The 17,958-nt window shown below is 43.0% G+C and overlaps 1 protein-coding gene across 1 annotated transcript in view; it reads right to left on the reverse strand.

The window, feature by feature from the left end:
* The window catches only part of LOC139333438 (intermembrane lipid transfer protein VPS13B-like), a 319,141-nt gene that overhangs the window by 22,164 nt on the left and 279,019 nt on the right, over window positions 1–17,958 (reverse strand). The window contains exons 47-50 of the mRNA XM_070965843.1: window positions 6,409–6,564; window positions 4,450–4,716; window positions 2,435–2,518; window positions 1,759–1,934 (exon numbers count right to left, since the gene is read on the reverse strand). Of these exons, the coding sequence (XP_070821944.1) occupies window positions 1,759–1,934; window positions 2,435–2,518; window positions 4,450–4,716; window positions 6,409–6,564 (683 nt within the window). The remainder of the gene's footprint in view (window positions 1–1,758; window positions 1,935–2,434; window positions 2,519–4,449; window positions 4,717–6,408; window positions 6,565–17,958) is intronic.

Raw genomic sequence — 17,958 nt, forward strand, 5'->3', positions numbered from 1 at the left:
GTGTGTGTGTGTGTGTGTGTTATATGTGTATGTGTGCAAAGGTACATTTACAATTGTGGCTTGTAGTCTGTGTTTGTGAGGATGGAGAAGGATGAGGGATGGATTGAGTTGGGGGGGACACAGGAGGTGGGTATGTAAGTTTGTGCAGTGAGAGGCGGTTTAGACAGGGGACGGATCGTAAACACAAGGAGCATTGTGGTTGCAGTACAGAAAGACAAGACACTTGGTTGTTTCTGAGCTTGCTTTTTGCGCAGATGAAAAGGATTTATCTACAACAACAGGGGCCAAAAATATTCCCAGTCACTGTATGGCCACTGTGGTTCTTTTATGGCAGCTGAAATCAAAACAAACTTTGTGACCAGATATCTAAACACACAACGGTTACTGCAAAAAATTCTCTCAGGGGGAGTCAATTACACTCAACGTTTACTCTGTTTATTCAGATCAGCACTGGTTGCTACCAAAGGGGTGATTTTTCTTCCATGGGTTTGCATAAAACAACACAGATTACAGATGTACAGATAACAAATACAGTAGGAACAACAACAACACAGTATGTACATATGGTAGTTATTTCCCTCGGGGCCACCCATGCTGAAAAATAAAGACTCACGTTACTGAAAGACACTTTGGACTAAAGCATCTGACATTTATATGCTGTGACATGACACGTGATGTTATTAGACTATATAACTAACTATAGATGAATTACAGAGACATGGCCGCTCTTTTATGTTTCCTTTCAATTTTGATGCAACTAAACATTCTGACAATTGATTCAGTTCAGTGGAGCCTGCTATGATAAACTGTATGAAGAGCTGTCTCTTACAAGAGGACATGGACAATATGAGAAAGTGTGAACACACACTGACAAACTGGGACAGAGTAACAGGCGCAGTAGTGATGTATGTGACGGACTCTGCCCATGATGAAGTGGCGACTGTCACACTTACACTGGCACATAGCTAACCAAGACAATGACAGACACAGACCACACACAGATACAAGGACACATGTGCACATACACTACTCATCCACCCACACAAACATGTGTGCATACACACACACACAATCCTCTCCACACACAAACGCAAATACAGAGCCAATACGGGGCCAAAAACCTGCTCTCTGTTAAGGGCCCATATCTAAATGAGGTGTAATTATGGTCCGACCTGACATGTTGGAATTGGAGCTGCTGCCAAGCTGGCTTCCTGTTCCCTTGAAATGTGCCTGGATTCCCCTGGATCATGTCTTCATGTTGGCTCACAGAAACCAGAATGTGGTGTGAGAGAATCTTAAGTAAGTGTCTCTCCATCTTTGCTAAACTGAGGCATAAAAAGCCCATTACAGAAGACCAGAGTCAGACTCTGTCCTTTGCAGCAGTATGAGCTGGTTGCTGATGACATAATATAACACTGGACTGAAAGAAATAAATTGTCCAGTGGATTCGTCCTGCTGATGGTCATGTTACGAGCAAATGGTGAGGATGGAAACAGAGGACCTGCCAGAGATGAGGCTCTGTCTCAGTCATGAGGACAGACACTGAGTGTGTGCTCATACATCATGAGATGTGTACTGTTGTTTTGGTGCTTTTTTTTTTCTTTTTACCAAATTGATTAACAAGTGATAAACAATAAATCAACAATGCCTTTTTAAGGTGTGAACCAATTTTCCATTTGAAGCAGTCAAATGTGCCCGGTCTTAATGTATCAAAGCTCAAATAGCTGTTACTCCATGACTTTTTCTTTTTTTCTTTACCTGGCCTGGAAAGTGAGGTGGTGGGTGAGGTCGGCCTCAGTGTTCAACACTGGCTCCTGGTGGCCCTGTCCATGTATGAGCTGGCTCTCTCTCAGTCCCAGACTCCTTTTCTCTATGTGCAGGATTACTGGATCTGGCAAGTGGCTCCTCATCACAAACAGTGGACTGAAAACCACCTGAAACAGGGGATTCAGAACAATCAACAATGAGACATACAGCCCAAACAAACTAAGGGACTGCACAGAATTAAACTGGCAAGGATACTTAAATGAATATCACAACGACCTTAGATGTTCAGTAATTCGGCTACCAAGAATCCTCTTTTATAGAGTTATAGTGTTATCAGTGAATTCAGCTATCCTAATAAGATATAACAGGTTGAAAATACGTAAAGCAATGAATTATGTAAGAAAAGCACAGATCAACCACATCAGAAAACAAGCAAACCAGGCTGGACTTTAATCACTTTAAGTGAAAAGAAATCGTAAGATTTGCTTTATCATATCCACTATGTTTTTTATGCAGATATATTGCTTCGGTGTGTTCTAATAATCAATAATATATTGCTCTCATCACCTGGTAAGAGCTGGAGATATCTATACACGTAGTAAGAACAGATATCAAGAAAAACCTTCACTCCACTTTGCCTCTGAGTGTTTGTGCACAAAGTACTTACCACCCTCTGCTGCATGTGAGAGTCAGGTTCAAGTGTGATAAGAGTACACCACACATAGAGCAAAGAACCACTGGAGCAAGGCACCTGAAAGCAGACGAACTGGCTGTTACTGACACTCTCATTACTTAGAGATCGAATACAGAAGTCATACCGCACTTCCGAGAATGTGGTGTTTTTCCTTTTCCATTATTGCAAAGGGTTAACAGAAAAAGATTGATCAAGGACACTCAAGGGCAACTTGTTTGTGTTTGTTTGTGGTTAAATATAAAATATGGATATGTGATGACTTAAATGCCTTTGCTGCCTCTCGCTCACTGACAGAATGTTTATTGCCTCCATCAGTAACACATTATCATGTTTTGTCCTAAAAACTTTGTTTCTTGGCTTCTTCCAGTAGTTAAAAGTTAAGTCTCCCTAAAGCCCTGCGACACAATATCATGACTGAGGCGACTGACAACTCTTAGTGCCAGATAATGGGCCATTACAGGCAGTTAAATCTTAGCAAGATTTAAAGGCTGAGAATATGCCCACCGAACGCTGAGCGCTCTTAATGTGTCACTGGTGTTTGTCCCATTTACTCCTCACTCCTCATTAAAGCATTGGGATGCCAAGGCACATTACAAGTGGTCTAGTTTATGACAGACCAGGGACTTCATTTACTGGTGGGGACAGCAGAGTGAAGCAAAGAGACAGAGCGAACATTCAGTTTTAATATCTTGGGCCTTGCAAAACAGCCCTGTTAGGATGAGAGAGAGAAACTCTGGTAAACAGATACTCTAAAGGCCTGATTCACCGAAAACACTCAGTGCTGGGATAAGGTCAAGACGACCTCCTGTACTCTGTCTAAGGCAAAGGACAAGGGCAAAAAAAAGATGTTGAATATCAGAGCAAAGGAGGATGAAGGTGAGATATGAGGAAGAGGAGTTACTGATACAGATAATCAGGAGACAGATGAGAAAAGACAGACGTTCACAGGGGAGACATCTAGAGGCTGGAACAGGTGGACAGGCTGAATACCAGAGGATGAAGTAAATAAAGAAGAGGAGTTAACAACTGCGAGATAGACGAGTGAGCAAGTGTGTGGGCGAGAGAGTAAAAGAAAGGGAGGAAACGAGAGAGTGAAATAAGAGGAGACCGACAAAGATAGAGAGATCCAAGGATCCAGCTACTAGTCCAGGCAGCTCTCTCATTCGGAGCCAACCCTCCATGTGTGTAATGAATGACTTATCTGAGGAGAAGAGATAACAGCAGAGGTTGGAGTGGAGTCAGAGATGTTCAGACCCACACACAGAAGCTGAGAGAGGCGAGCTGTTAACAGCATGGGGCTTACAGCTTAAAGTGAGAAAACAAAGACAGAGGGACAGACAGAGACAGGGAGCAAGACAAATACACAGCAAGAGCAGCAGGGATAGAGTGAAGGAGTTATTGTCTGGCACTAATCCAGCAGTGTGAAAGTGGCTTCAAAGCCTCTCCATGTGCCCACATATCAGCTAGTGTTTCCTGCCTATGGTTAGTGTTGTTATGAGAGAGCATAAACTGTATTTTCTGCCTCTCAACATGGTTGGGTTATGGGTTAGAGGGCCTTTGTAAGCCTATCTGAGGGGAAGATCTTAATCTGTTCCCTAACTGTGAGTAGCAGCGTGGAAGCTCTGCCACTGTGGCCACCCAGGAGAAGAGGATCCGGTCACAGTTGGTGGTCCAGTCACCAGCTCCAAACATGTGTGTGGATGGAGAGCCAGTTGGAAGCAGTGGTGTGTGCAATGTGGGCGTCTATCTGTGTTTGTCTGGATAGCATATTCAGCAGCTGGCATTTGGACAATTCAATGCACAATGGAGATATGCAGTCTGTACTTACATCTGCCTGTATCTGATATCATGTTAAGCATGTCTTTTTAAAAATGAAATTTTAAATAATTAACAAAGAGCTTCCAGGCAGGTCTTTCCTGGCTAACTTCATCTTAAAGGTTATGTAGTGACTACACAATGTCAACCCAAGTCTATTTGAGTGAACATACCTGTACAACAGAGCTGCTGCTGCCCTTGTCCCTCCTCTCAAGTTGAACGTCCTGGGACCAGTCTTCATCTCCTCTGGCCCTCACACACAGCTCTGTCATCTCAGCGTCCTCCAGCACATAGGAAGGCAACTTTGCCCCAGCTTCCAGGCAGTCACAGTGTTCCCTGACCACTGTCTGACTGTCAGGCCCCACGTAGTGCTGCACCACCCGCAGCTCAATGTCCTGAGTCAGGTAGCTACACATCACCTGCCGCCCACAGATTATGACCTGGAGAGGGAACTGATGTCATTAGGAACGTGTTATGGAACAAACAATGTTCTCCTTCAGACAAGCATCACACCTTCAAGCATTATGAATCAATAAGACTTCATTCAAACTTTAAATTCAACTTTCATGCTTACTAAAAATGTGTTTATCAAAGCTGCTGTCTGCAGCCTGATTACTTCCTCACTGATCAACAATGTCCCAAGGACAAGACTGTGATTTGTTGCTATTATTGTACACTGTGTCCCTTTTGGGTAATGCAAGTAATTTAATGCTCTGTTCACTATTTCCATTTTACAGATGAAATGGTGATTCAATGATCACAAAATAGTTTAACTGATCATGACAAGTAATTGTCCGCAGCAGCCGTAATACCCATGCCTTCACATGTGTTTACCACAGGCATCAAAGTGTGCCCAGTGTGTGTGTGCGTGTGTCTGTAATTAGAGAATGCATGAGTGTGCAGATGTGTGTGTATATGGCATTTATAAGAGGGAGAGTTATACGAGGGGGATTTTTGAATAGCAGTCAACATGAGGTGCCAATATGAATGATAAAGAGGCTGTCATAATAAAAGAGCGTAGGGTAGCCAGACGGGGAGGGAGAGTACAGCAGTGTGTGACACTTTGAGGATGAACCCCCCGCCCCAAAAAAAACACAAGATGAGGTATGCTCACGCAGGCGGGAGCCAACTTCCTCTGTAGTGGCAGCCGCTGTCCCACTCTGAGGCTTTGTGTTGTGAATTGGATGTGACCAGTGCTCATACCCTATCATTGCATCCAATGGGAACAAGATGTAAGCAAAGTCTGGGACAGACGGAGGAAGGAATGTGAGGGGCCGAGTCTGTTTTGTCTGGAGGACGAGAGGGAGACGTGTGCGACACTTGACACTGTTTACATAACAAAGTGTCACCACTATAATCTGATGGCATCGCTGCATTTTCAGGAATACGACGACTTTGCCTCATATTTGTGGAAAAATCCAAACATGATCCACCACCAGTCTTGGTGTAAGAAGGGGAACAGGATTGGTTTATGATTTCCTGTGATCTCCACTGTGGATTGATGGGGCTCATTGTGTTTTTGGATGGCTTCAGGCTCATAAGATCTTGCTTTATTGCTGTAAAACAGATTACACATACAGAATATGGTCTGTTGTGAGCCGAGCAACAACTAAATCACAACGTAGGAGTGGAAAAAAAGTGAGAGATTAAAAAGTGCTCATCCCAAAATGAGTGCTGGGAAAGTGGCCAGGCAAAGTGACACATAGCAGTGGTCAACAGGCATGATGCAGCAAACGAGTTCCTGCTTTCTGTGGAGTTCTGAACCACTTCAGTCTTTTAAAATATTAGCAGGAAGATAATCTGCAGGATCCCTGTATTCTTGGTTTTGCTGAAAACTTTGGTCCTTGTTTATTGCTGTGGTGTATTTGCACCACAAATCTTCACTTCACTTAATCTTCAGTTAAAAAGTGTTAACACTCTCCATTATCTCTCCTTTAAGTGCTGAAGCTAACTGCAAAGCTCTTGTTACAATGATACTGATTTAACTTTATGCAGCAACAGGAATCTATTATTTTCTCAAGATTTTAAAAGCTTTTGTGTGCTTTTTAATACAATCAAAACATTACCAGAAAAAAACTGCAACCCCCAAACAAACAAACAAAAAACATAAAATCAGCTAAAACTGACTGTACCTGTTTCTGGACACCGTTGAGTTGCACCACCTTGATGATGAGTGAGGCGGTGCGTCCTTTGTACTGAATGGTCCTCAGCAGAGTCCCGACATTGTCCACGCTGAAGGCCTCTGACCAGCGCCAGTTCCCCCATCCCTCGATGCAGATGTGCAGCAGCTGCAGGACAGGACAGAGCAACACACACGCGCACACACCAGACAGACGACACCAGACATCAGAGGTTAGTCTTCTTGCCCTTTATTTATCCCCAAGCAAAAGGCAAGTAAACAACAAGATGCTTTGTTTAGGAGATTTTGGTGGGGGGGAGAAGGGAGACAACAAAGTTCCTGTTTACTGTTGCTGAACAGGCCTGCTGCTGTTGGAAGCAAAAATGGAAGGTCGCACACAATAAACTAGCTGGTGGAAAACAGCTGATGTGGAAGCTCATTATGGCGACTGTGTGTGTGTGTGTGTGTACTTGTGCGGTTGGATGTGGAAGGCTCTGTTCTCCACACGTCTAAATAAGAGGCAGATAGTTTGCCTCTCAACCTTTTCAGCCTCATATCCATCACTTCAGTGTGGAGCACATCCATGTGTGTGGCTGGGTGGAAACACAAAGACTCAGGAGGACAGCAATAAACAGACGCTGTCCTATCCTTTGACATTCAAACAACTTTACAATGGTGACAATTTTCCGACCAACAATTTTCCCCATAATTTCTTGCATTGTGGTCCACAACATGGCAGCAGGGCTGAAAATATGCAAAGAAGCATGATTTCAGAAGTAGCTCCATCTGTATCTGCAGACAATCAGCAGACGGGTGTTTTTGATGCTTACTTCATTACACAATATGATAGAGTAATGCAAAACACTGACTTAATTCTAAATAAGATGCCATGAAGTCTTTGCTACGTGTCCCTCCATCTAAACTCACAAAACACTAAGTACAAAAGCCAACTGGGCTGGTCAGATGTCCATCTGTGCATACAGCACATCTGTGCTACAGTGAGGTCATACACAGACGAGCGGTCCACTTCTCACCACAGGATGCTGAGCACTACATGACAAGGAAACTCATTTGTCAAACAATGTGAGTGCTGTCATGACATTATGGTCACAATACAGGAGCACAACTATAAATACGCGGGGAGATCTAAGGCCTGAGGCAGCGTGGCTGACCTTCCACCTGCCTGACCTCTCTGTGACAGCGCTGCTGCCAACACAACTTCAAACTCGCAACAATTGGAAAAGGATGAGAAAGATGATGTGACTAAGACAAAGAATGCATGTTGGTGAGAGAGTCTAGAAAGACAGGGGAAACAAGGAGTGAGTGTGTGTGTGTGTGTGTGTGTGTGTGTGTGTGTGTGGGGGGGGGGGGGGGGGGGGGGGGGGGGGGGGTGACGGGTTCAATACTCTCCCAAAGGAGTAGCGAGCAGATTGAAACCCTGAAAAGCGCTTTTGAAGATTTACACTTTGGCTTGTTGCTTCAATGTGCCGAACATTTAGCCAATCTGTTTAAAGAAAAACAAATTACTCCTGAGGTCAAAGAGCATGGGGGGACCCTGGTCAAGACCTTCTATGTTTCTCTCCACTGCAGTCTCTCCTCACTGTTAGAAGGCAGATTTCTTTACAACAACACTCTTAATCAAAGCCTGAGTTCACCCTCTTCAAGATCAGCTCTCCTCACTGTCGGCTGAGTGGACATGACATAACTTCTCAGATCTCCTGCTCCGTTTCTCACAAGGAAAGTGGCAGAGAGGTGTAAACAGCCAGGTGGCGGAGGTTAAGGTTAAGCCTAAGGGTAGAGAACCACTAGATGATTCCCTAAACCAACACTTACGTCATAATCAAGACCACATAAGATCACTGTGGTTTGAGGAAAACTTTGAAAATAACTGGAAGCTGGGATTTTCTGTCATTCTGCCGCTACTCTCCCTTTAAGTGACCTGGTGTTTGATGAGATGGAAACTTTTTATATGGATTCAACATCAAAATCTCCCTTAAGTTCTTAGTATTAGTGTCTGTCTTCGTTCGAATGACACTGCGTTGGTGTTATTTATGGTGGAAATCGTGTGACGGTGAACCCGCTCTGGTGTGCCTTAGCACCATCTGCAAGGACCGATTTGTTATTTCAACACTTCTCTCTCCTTTAACCCCTCAGTTCCTCCCTCTCTCGTTGCGCACTTTATCATGTCTGTGGCTCAACTTGACCTTTAAGGGAGAAGTCATAATAACGTCTCTCCTCAAACTTCAAACAGCGACTGTGCTCTTGTTTTAATTCATCACTGCTCTGACTCAAGCAGTGGAAGAGAAAAAAACAGCGGTGACACAGATGAACTGGACACGTAGGACAACAAGAATGAAAAATAAGAAGCTGTTTTGCCTCTTTGTGACTTATCCAACTGTTGTGACACTGAGAAAACCCAGTCAGCCACATGTGGTGGTTTTATGCACATGGATTAAGCCTGGCCTGAGACTGGAAATATGCAAGTGAGCAGAGAAATTCACCAATGGAAATGCATCTGTAGGAGGATGAGGCTTAGTCTGACGCAAAAAGTCATACATCACACTGTCATTCAGTTAGTTAATTAGTTGAATTAAAGTGTAGGTTCACATTTTTTAAGTCTATCTCAAAACAGTACTCACATACCCACACTGTATGTACACTGAAAGAAACACTGGTCACCGCTCCCTCCACCTGTCCATACTGGCCACGAGGGATCCTTTCCTCAGGCAGTTTCATTGTAAGTGATGGGCCAAATTTCACAGTCCTTGATCTGCGTGCAAAAATGCATTATAAAGCTAAGGTAAAGCTATTCTGAGACTTCAGCATTGTGAATTGGACAAATCAAATGGGCAACTTCAAAGTTACAGACTTTTTAGTAGGAAATTCCAGCTTTGCGTTGCTCTGTTGCAGTTCAGTAAGAAAGCACTGTACATGGAAGCACAGAGAGACTTGATTCATGTAAGTCGCTCTGCTGAAGTCTCATTTGAGCGTCACACGAACTATAAAATGCATGCTCAGTATGCACAAGAGGGACAGCCAATAAGCCTTTCAATGTACAGTACATATGCTCATTCAGCATTGTTTTAAGACTTGAAAACATGCTGTAGGTGACAACATGACAGTGGAGTGGGGGAGCTGTATGACGCAAATTACAACTTTAATACAGCAAGAGTTAACTTTTACACTCAGGGTTTTTCATTCTGCTTGCGGTGCCTCCAGGCGTGTTAAGAAACCATAATCACATCTGCTTTCTAATTTGAAGATCTCTAACCTCAAGAACCAAAATGATGAAATACCCCACAGGGCCTTACATGAGAGTAAAGCCCGTACTGTATAATAGCTTGACTAGGCCGGCACGCCAAGGTGACAAACAAAACTGGGCAGAAATAAGTGGAAAACATATGGAGTAAGTATGAACATGTGAATTATTGCAGAATTTAAGAAAGCCTCTCTTTCACTCTCCTAGTACCTTGAGAAAAAAGCTAACCCTATTTCGAGCAGAGCCAAAGCAAACAGCTTCTTTCCTGAGATGTGAATTAAGTTTTTATCTCATTTCTTACAAAATACTTCTACACCCACCCTCAGTAACTGACGCTGAGTTGAAGATTTTGTGTCCAAAACCAACTAAGAACCCATCTGTCATATTACAATCATTTCCTGGGCTGTGTATTGAGTGTAAAGGAAACGTAAAATTGAAATCTCAATCTCTCCTCGTTTCCCTTAAATCTCCAGGGAGAGATTGTGATTGTGGCTGGCCGATGATGGACACTTAGTTTCCAGCACATTACTGGGCTCCAGCTTTGGTACTGGAGTGATTTGCATGGACATTATTAAACTGAGTAATTGGCTGTATCTGCACGAAGCATTTTCATTCTGTGACTGCATCCTAGTGTCCTAAAATAATGTCTGCTATCTGTTTCGCTGATAGTGAGCAGCATTTGAGCGGGATCATGTCACACTGTTGCTTTTCCAATAACAACTCTGGCCACAAGCCCTGACATTAACAAATAACAAGCATCCAGCCAAATTCTTTGGATGAAACTTGACCAGTGGTAGTGACATCAATAAAAGGCTTTAGTCAGACATTCCACTCATTAATATGATCAAACTACGATTATTCATCCCAATTCTTTAGAAATGAACTGACTACAAGTGAGTGATATGCCTCTTGATTTGACAGAACATTGCAACCTTGTATCATCATGAAGGTTTACGTTACATGTTTGTTTACATACGCTAAGATAACTAAGATACAGATGACTCATCACAGTTCCATGGAGGTGAATCATCCAACTGATTTGACAGTTGTCCACCCCTGCTTGAACTGACTCCACTCCATTCCCCTTTGCTCTTATGTCCACAGTCAGACTGCAGGGCCACATCATCACAGGGACAGCTTGCCTTGTAGTGGTCAAACACAGCCATGATGAAAGCTCAAGTTTGATATGGTTTGTATGTTAGCATATTACCACTGGCTTTACCGGCTTTCCCACAATCCAATCTGCTTAAATAACTGTATTGTTGAATGTTGAGCACAAAATGACGCTTTGACATGTTTTCAAATCAAACAGTCTGCTGAAATTGTGACTAACCTAGACGTAACAAGGAACACCTGTTGACTAAACCAAATATCAGAGGGTCAGAATGATGACGTTAAAATCCACATAGATCATATTGGCACCATGTATGGTCTTATCACGAGATCAGTACCACATGAGCATCACCCAGACTTCCCAGTTGCTATGGTAACTAAATGCAGAACCCAAACATGGGACTGACACATTCAGAAATGGTGCTAACTTCTGAGAATTACCATCACCACCCGCCTAAACTGTAAATTATATTCGGTGAGTCAATCAGCCAACCAAATCCCATCATGGATACGATGTCATGTCTACTTCCTGGTCCATTGCTTAAGCCTGTCCCCAGAGAAAATCATTAGCAACAAAGTTTCCTGTAAAAGACGGTAAGATATCGGTCAGTCATAACCAAAGCAATGACTATTAATTTCCTGGTAAACATTACCTCATTTGAATGGCAAACACTCAGCTGTCTGCTTTGATAATGTGGGTGTCAGGACGAGCGTAGGCACAAACATAGATGGAGAGAGAGAAACATGCACAGTTGGACAGACACAAAATCTCTCTCTTTCTCACGTGCACACACCAAACTCTCTCCAACCCCTGTCCTCCTGCAGACAGAGCGAGTCACTCCTGCCACTGTAACCACGATCCGTCTATTGTCCTCTAGCAGGAATGTGCTTGGGCGCACATAACACAAATTAAGTGTCTGTCCGCAGTGGAGATGTAATCATTGTTCCTGGATGCTGCAAAGACAGGCTGACAAAGCCGCAGTGGTTGCTGGTCGTCTACCCATTACTACCATTCCTTCATTCCATCTCACTCAGACTATAATAGGAGATTTGAGACTTGGAGACATGGAGTGGAGGTATAAACAACGCCAGTAGCTTTGCACACTAGTTTCCATAACAGGCCCAAAGAGGCTGTGGCAGGTCTTAGATGGTTGATTACCACTCAATTCCACCCAAACAAGCTAAATTAAACTCTCTGAAGCTTGAAACTGTTTTGAAATTTGAAAATGATGTGAATTCAATTTCATATAGCAAAGGTTAAAAATAGACTGACATGTCTCTGTACGGCCCATCTCATTTCATGTCATCTGGGCGTAGACGAGAATAGAGGGATGTGGAACAGAGGCCTGTCTTGTCTGCTGAAATAACTTTGGGACCAGGGAGCTAGCTAGCCACCTAACAAATAAGAAACAGGCTTATGCCTAGACAACAAAAGAAAAGAATATGGATTACTTTGTCCTCTAGGAAGGATGAACATGGGAAAGAAGAGAGAGGGAGACGAAGCTGAACTGCAACGAGAGGGGAAAAAAAGCGTAAATGAGTTAAAGAGAGAACAGAGAGACACAACAGCATCCTTGCCAGGGCAGTGAGGGCTAACCCATGTAACATGAGGGAATTATGGTGGCTTTAACAGCTGTCTGCAATGCTTCTCTCCTCTTTGGCTCCCTCCCTCTGACAAAAGAAGCAAGGCAGTGCAACTTCAAAGCACAGATTTGCAAGTCTAAGAAGCGGTTTGAGAGCTGGAAGAAGGTACAGAGAGACGGCATTGTGTGGGTCCGTGGTTGACAGAGGAGATGTTAAGAGGTTTATGCTTGACTAACACTGTTCCATAGTTCTCCCTCTGGTTTCTACCAAGGCATCTTAGACATCCAGGGCCTTGAGGGTTCCAGGAGACGCAGACGCAGCAAGTGTTTGCACCAAAATGATGGGAGCTGACAAAAGGAGTACTGTCTGAGAGGGGAGAGGTTTGCAAACCGCATGGTGGGGGGGGATAAAGGAGTCAGTGGTCGAGGACCCTTGGAGGACAGAGACCTTGTCTTGTACAATTGTCTGAGAACACACAAAAAAAGCCTTCCCTGGGCTTTAGAAATTAAACAAACTATTGCAACATGCTGCACACAGTATACTGAGTACACATAGAGTACAGACGTAGGCAAACATAGTTTAATCCACAACATGTTCAGACTAAAGATCCACCCAAATGTGCATCTTTCCTACTTGCTTTTTTCTTGTAGCCTATTCCAGCTTACATTTGGCAGACAGAAGGAAAGCATCAGTCCACTGGAGGTCTAACACATACTGTACATAAAAACAGTTGTCCAGACAAACACAAATAAACAAACATGCCCACTGTGCATACAAGTGAAGAAAAAGTGGTATGCTCTTGATCACAGGCTGATTAGGCAAGTGGAGACCTCAGTCACCCATACCATGACCACAACTGGAGTGCCTCTAATCTACCAGCAACTGTGGGCTGACTGCCGTCTAACTCAGACAACGTGAATGCAATTGATGTCTCCAGTGGTTTGACAATGCAATGCATAGTGCAATGTAACACTTCACTACAGAGAGGATTGGTTCACTACAATGAAACCACAAGCTCTCCTGCAAAAGAACAAATGCAGCGTGGGTTAACCCCATACAGCTACCACTAACCACAAAGTGGTACATTGTGTAATGAAACTGAAGCGCAGGAAAGTGTAGAAAACATATCACCACAACATGGTCATACATTAAAAAAGTTTCTCATGCTTCCACTCTAAGTGCTGTTAAGATATGCGTGTTACTGTTTCAATGGCTCTGCCTGGATGAGGGCCCACAGACATAAATGGCATAAAAAAAAAAACAAATAACCAACAGCTCTTGGTGGCTTTCAAATGTGTTTGACAGAATATTTGAAAATTTTTTGAATTGAATTCATTTTTGATGAATTTTTTCACGTGTATGCTGCTGTGACACTTGATATTACAGCTGTTTCTTCTGTCATGTTGGACGTGCAGTGGTGTGAGATGCATCTGTAAGTCACAGGGTGTCACCTGACCTGTAGCTCCTACTGTGGTCACTACGCCAAAAATCACCATGCAGCCCAATATTCCTGTGGGATTGGCCATACAGCACTAAGATGCTGTCCGCGGTGCTGAACCCAGGGCAGCACCAATGGGGCATGACGCTCACCTGTTTTTAACCTTTAACCTTACCCGTCTTCTGATTGAAGAGAGAATCAAGTGGGCTGGTTAAGTCAGACGCACACTGTACGGATGCAGCTACGGTTTAGCCAAATTCTAAAAAGAGCCCTGGCTAATTTTAGAATTTGGGATGATTAACTGCCAGATTGGTTGTGTGCAGATTGAATGGGGGTCGCAATGTCTGCACGATCGGACAATCTGTGGGACTTATGGCATGTCCAAAATCTTAGTTGGCTGTCTTGCAGATCTGAGCAGTTCCACAGTCTCATTCCTGTCATGGCTGCTGTCAGAAGGTCTGTTTTATACTGTAGTGAGCTTGTTCTAAATCCTGTTGGAGTAGTAGTTTATTGCAGCTAAAACTGTAGTCTTGAGACTGCTGAGGTATAAAACTGAACTTCACTGCAGAACACAGAGTATGATCAACATATTCTGCATCTTCCATTCATCTGCAGCTCCATATTTATCTTATCTTCTTTTAGAACTGCACAAAGTCATGTGACGCTCTCTTTTTGTCAGCATTGTTGAGCACACAGCCACCTTGTCTGAATAAACTTCACTGGATTTGTTACTGGACAAAAGTCATTGAATGCTTACATTACATTAGCATGGGCTCCACATCAAGGCCTGTTGGTTGATTTGTATGGTCCAAGCATAAACACAGCAGAGTCTGGTCATGTAGAAAAGTCGACTAAAACACATAATGTGAGTTACCAACGTACAGGATCAATAAATACACACAGTTTAAGATGGCAGGGAGCAGAGAGAGGTGAATTTTTAAGCTGCTGACCTGTGTCACAGGATGCACCCAGCACAGTAGAGCCAGTTAGTGAGTGGAAGCTGGTCTGATGTCTGTCTCGAAATATCGCCACTGAATGCATTAAAGGTCTACATTAACTGTCTGAACGGCATTCAGGAGTGTTGACAGGGTTGCAGATTTGAATCTTACTTGGGTCATATGTGACAACAAGAGTATGTCAAAAGAAAAGACACCAGCGATGTCAAAATGTTAAGACCTCTGCCGCAGTGAGAGACCTCATTCTGTGACTGACATCATAGTGCAACACAGGTTTTTGAACTTGTTAAGACTGGGATCTTAGCTGAATAAATCTGCTGTCACAATGTGGCCCAAGGTCATTAAAACATACCAACACTTTTGTCATGTGGAGACCAACCAGAAAACAGTTCTGCTGCCCAAACAGGGTTGCAACCCATGGTTTAAAACTCTTTGTTGTGATTTCAAGGCCAAGGATTTGATGGAAAGGATGAAAACACATTTTTTAAACTGCTAACACATTGGCATGTTTAAAAAGATTTACATAGAAAAACAAATATGAGATTCTAGCAGCTCAGCTCTCATCAACATGATAATTAAATTAATCTCTGCATGTCAGAGGGAGAACTTCCTCTGGGACAAACTACACAGGGAGTGGAATTACTCAAATATATATACACACACAGTCATGACAGACAAATGGCTCATCAGATATACAACATGGAAACAAAATAAAATCTCACAGCATGTCAGTGAGAGTGAGAAAACAAACTCCTTTAAAAGATTGGTCTGAGTTCGGAGGGATGAGCGTGAATTAACTGTACAGAGATAAAAAGAAAAAGCGGGTGGTGAAGGTGGAGACTCACTGTCCTCCCTGTATTTCTCATCAAAATCTTGGCTGTGGCAGCTGTGGTAGAAAGCTGGGGAATGTATTGTTTTAAAGTGGTTGGATGAGGCCCAAATGGTGGGTTGCAGAAAGATGAGAATGGGTCCCCAGAATATTCAGGAGTCATTGATTTCAAAAATTACTGGCAACATTATGTTGAAACATTTTCTGTGTCTTTGCAAAATAAGGCAAACATGAGGTTCAGAACGTCTTGAGACATATCCTATTAATCACTAATCAAGCCTGCTCCGAGCAAGCACCGCTGGGAGAAATAGTTTTAGCCCTCCAGTGACATACACAAAAGAATAAATACGAACAGAAAACGCCAATTTTTCAAAAACAAAAGGTTTAGCCTGAGGGTTTGTCCTGCTGGCCCTTGGCTAATATCCCCAGTGAGCTGATATAGATTTGAGAATCATTTGCGTTGTGCACTGGAGGTCCAATTTCTGGGATGAACAGAGGTGAAGGCAGAAGAAACCTCGGAGCACAAAGGGACAGGTTGGCTATTTGAACTGGGGATGTACTCATCAACAGTCAGTGTATTACCTATAGTAGATGGCAGTTGGCATGCCCCCAGTTTGGAGAAGCAGCAGGAGTGTTGGAGTAATGTCTACAGTAATGCACCGCTGTAGAAAGGGGACAATGCATCTTAGCCACCAAAAAAAGGCCCACCTTTTCACCGCTTTACCTGGGAACTGAAAATGTTACTATCTCTCTCTCCAAAGCCATGGTCCAAACCAGACCCCTTTGGCAAAAACATTCATTTTACCTCACAGAACATGGTCTACCACTGCCACGACTGGTAAGTTTGTTTGTGTTATTCTGTGACTTCAGTGAATCTTAACTAAGGCTTGAAGACAAAATGGACTATTGAATTAGTATTAATTCTGATTTTTTTGTCAGTGACCTCTGAAGTTTGATGGTCTGAGGATTTGAAGTTGGTAGAGCTGATTTTCTTTAGTTTGGAACCTTTCTGCAGTTTATTAATATATATATTTGGAAACCACGCTGCACCTGGTTTACATTCTTTCATTCATTTATTCATATCAGTGAGTAAGATGAGGAGACAGAGAGGGAGATTCCTGGTGAACTAATCCATCAGCCAGAGCTGCAAATCTAGCCTGTAGCTTAATCTAGGGATTCTCCTTAAATTTTCCTTAACTATAACTTTATTGTATTATGTGAGCTGTGCTGACTAAGAGGGCCTAGTCCTCTCCACTCACCACGGACATGGACATGTGACCTGGACCAGGAATGTGAATCGTGCATAGCTGAATAAAGCTGCAACCTCGCCTAACGATGACTGTTCTGTTTGTCTAAGGTTATCCTACAAAAGACGCCATGATGATCATAATCCCCTCTCTCTATGGACTTAGTTTCTGACCCACTGACTCACACACAATTTGTGTCTTGTTGCCATAGACACAGAATGTTAAAATAACCAATACATGATGGATCTTCAAATTCAATCTTTCAGTCAATGACATGAAGGCTTTTCCTTATGACCACTTTGGTGATTTCTTATTTTTTATTCCACTAGAGGGCTGTTTCAGAAGACATGCCTGGACAAGCCAGAGTGTGACAGTACAGGATAAATGACTGAACTGGTACACGCTGAACTGAACCATGAAGAATGACTCAGTGGAGTTGAGTGTTTCATGCATCAGTCGTTCATGTTACTGCACACGAATGTCAGCTTAGACACCGATTATCATCAAACTGTAACTCAGCGAGTGGCCACTGTTTAACCTCTGTCCAGTGATACAGTGTTCACCTGCAAGTACATGCCAGTTTAATAAAAAAATCAACCTTCCCTCTGGACTTGTCCCAGCTCTGAGGATAAACAAAAGGGAAGTGTAGGTTTTCTCCAGGGATCAAAATAGACAGCAGTCCCTTTCATCAGTGTCTCTCTCTCCCCTCACCGATAAGTCAATGTGTGGGTTAACATGACTGGAGCTAATATCTCCCAAAGGGTCCTTAATCCACTGTAGTTAAAGCCACAATCTTGGATGAACAGCACAACTAAACCACTTCACTTGAGGGCAGTGTTTCTTAAACAATGGGTCAGGTCGATGAAATATGAAATCCTACTTGACAAAAGAACACATATTTTAAGAAATAAATATACTTCTTCTGAATAATGAGCTGTAAAAGTTGAACCCTGCTGTAGGCTGAAAACAAGAGCCCGCATCAGATTGACACAGCAAAGTGCCCACATCAAGTTAGCAACAGGAGACAGACATAGTAATACACACAGGACAAAACACATAGTGTACACTGATGTAAAAATGTTCTCTCACTTTCCTCACACACAGAAACACACATGCACTCAAGCACATGTGCATACA

Source organism: Chaetodon trifascialis, chromosome 7 (assembly GCF_039877785.1).
Source record: "Chaetodon trifascialis isolate fChaTrf1 chromosome 7, fChaTrf1.hap1, whole genome shotgun sequence".
Classification (NCBI taxonomy): Eukaryota; Metazoa; Chordata; class Actinopteri; order Chaetodontiformes; family Chaetodontidae; genus Chaetodon; species Chaetodon trifascialis.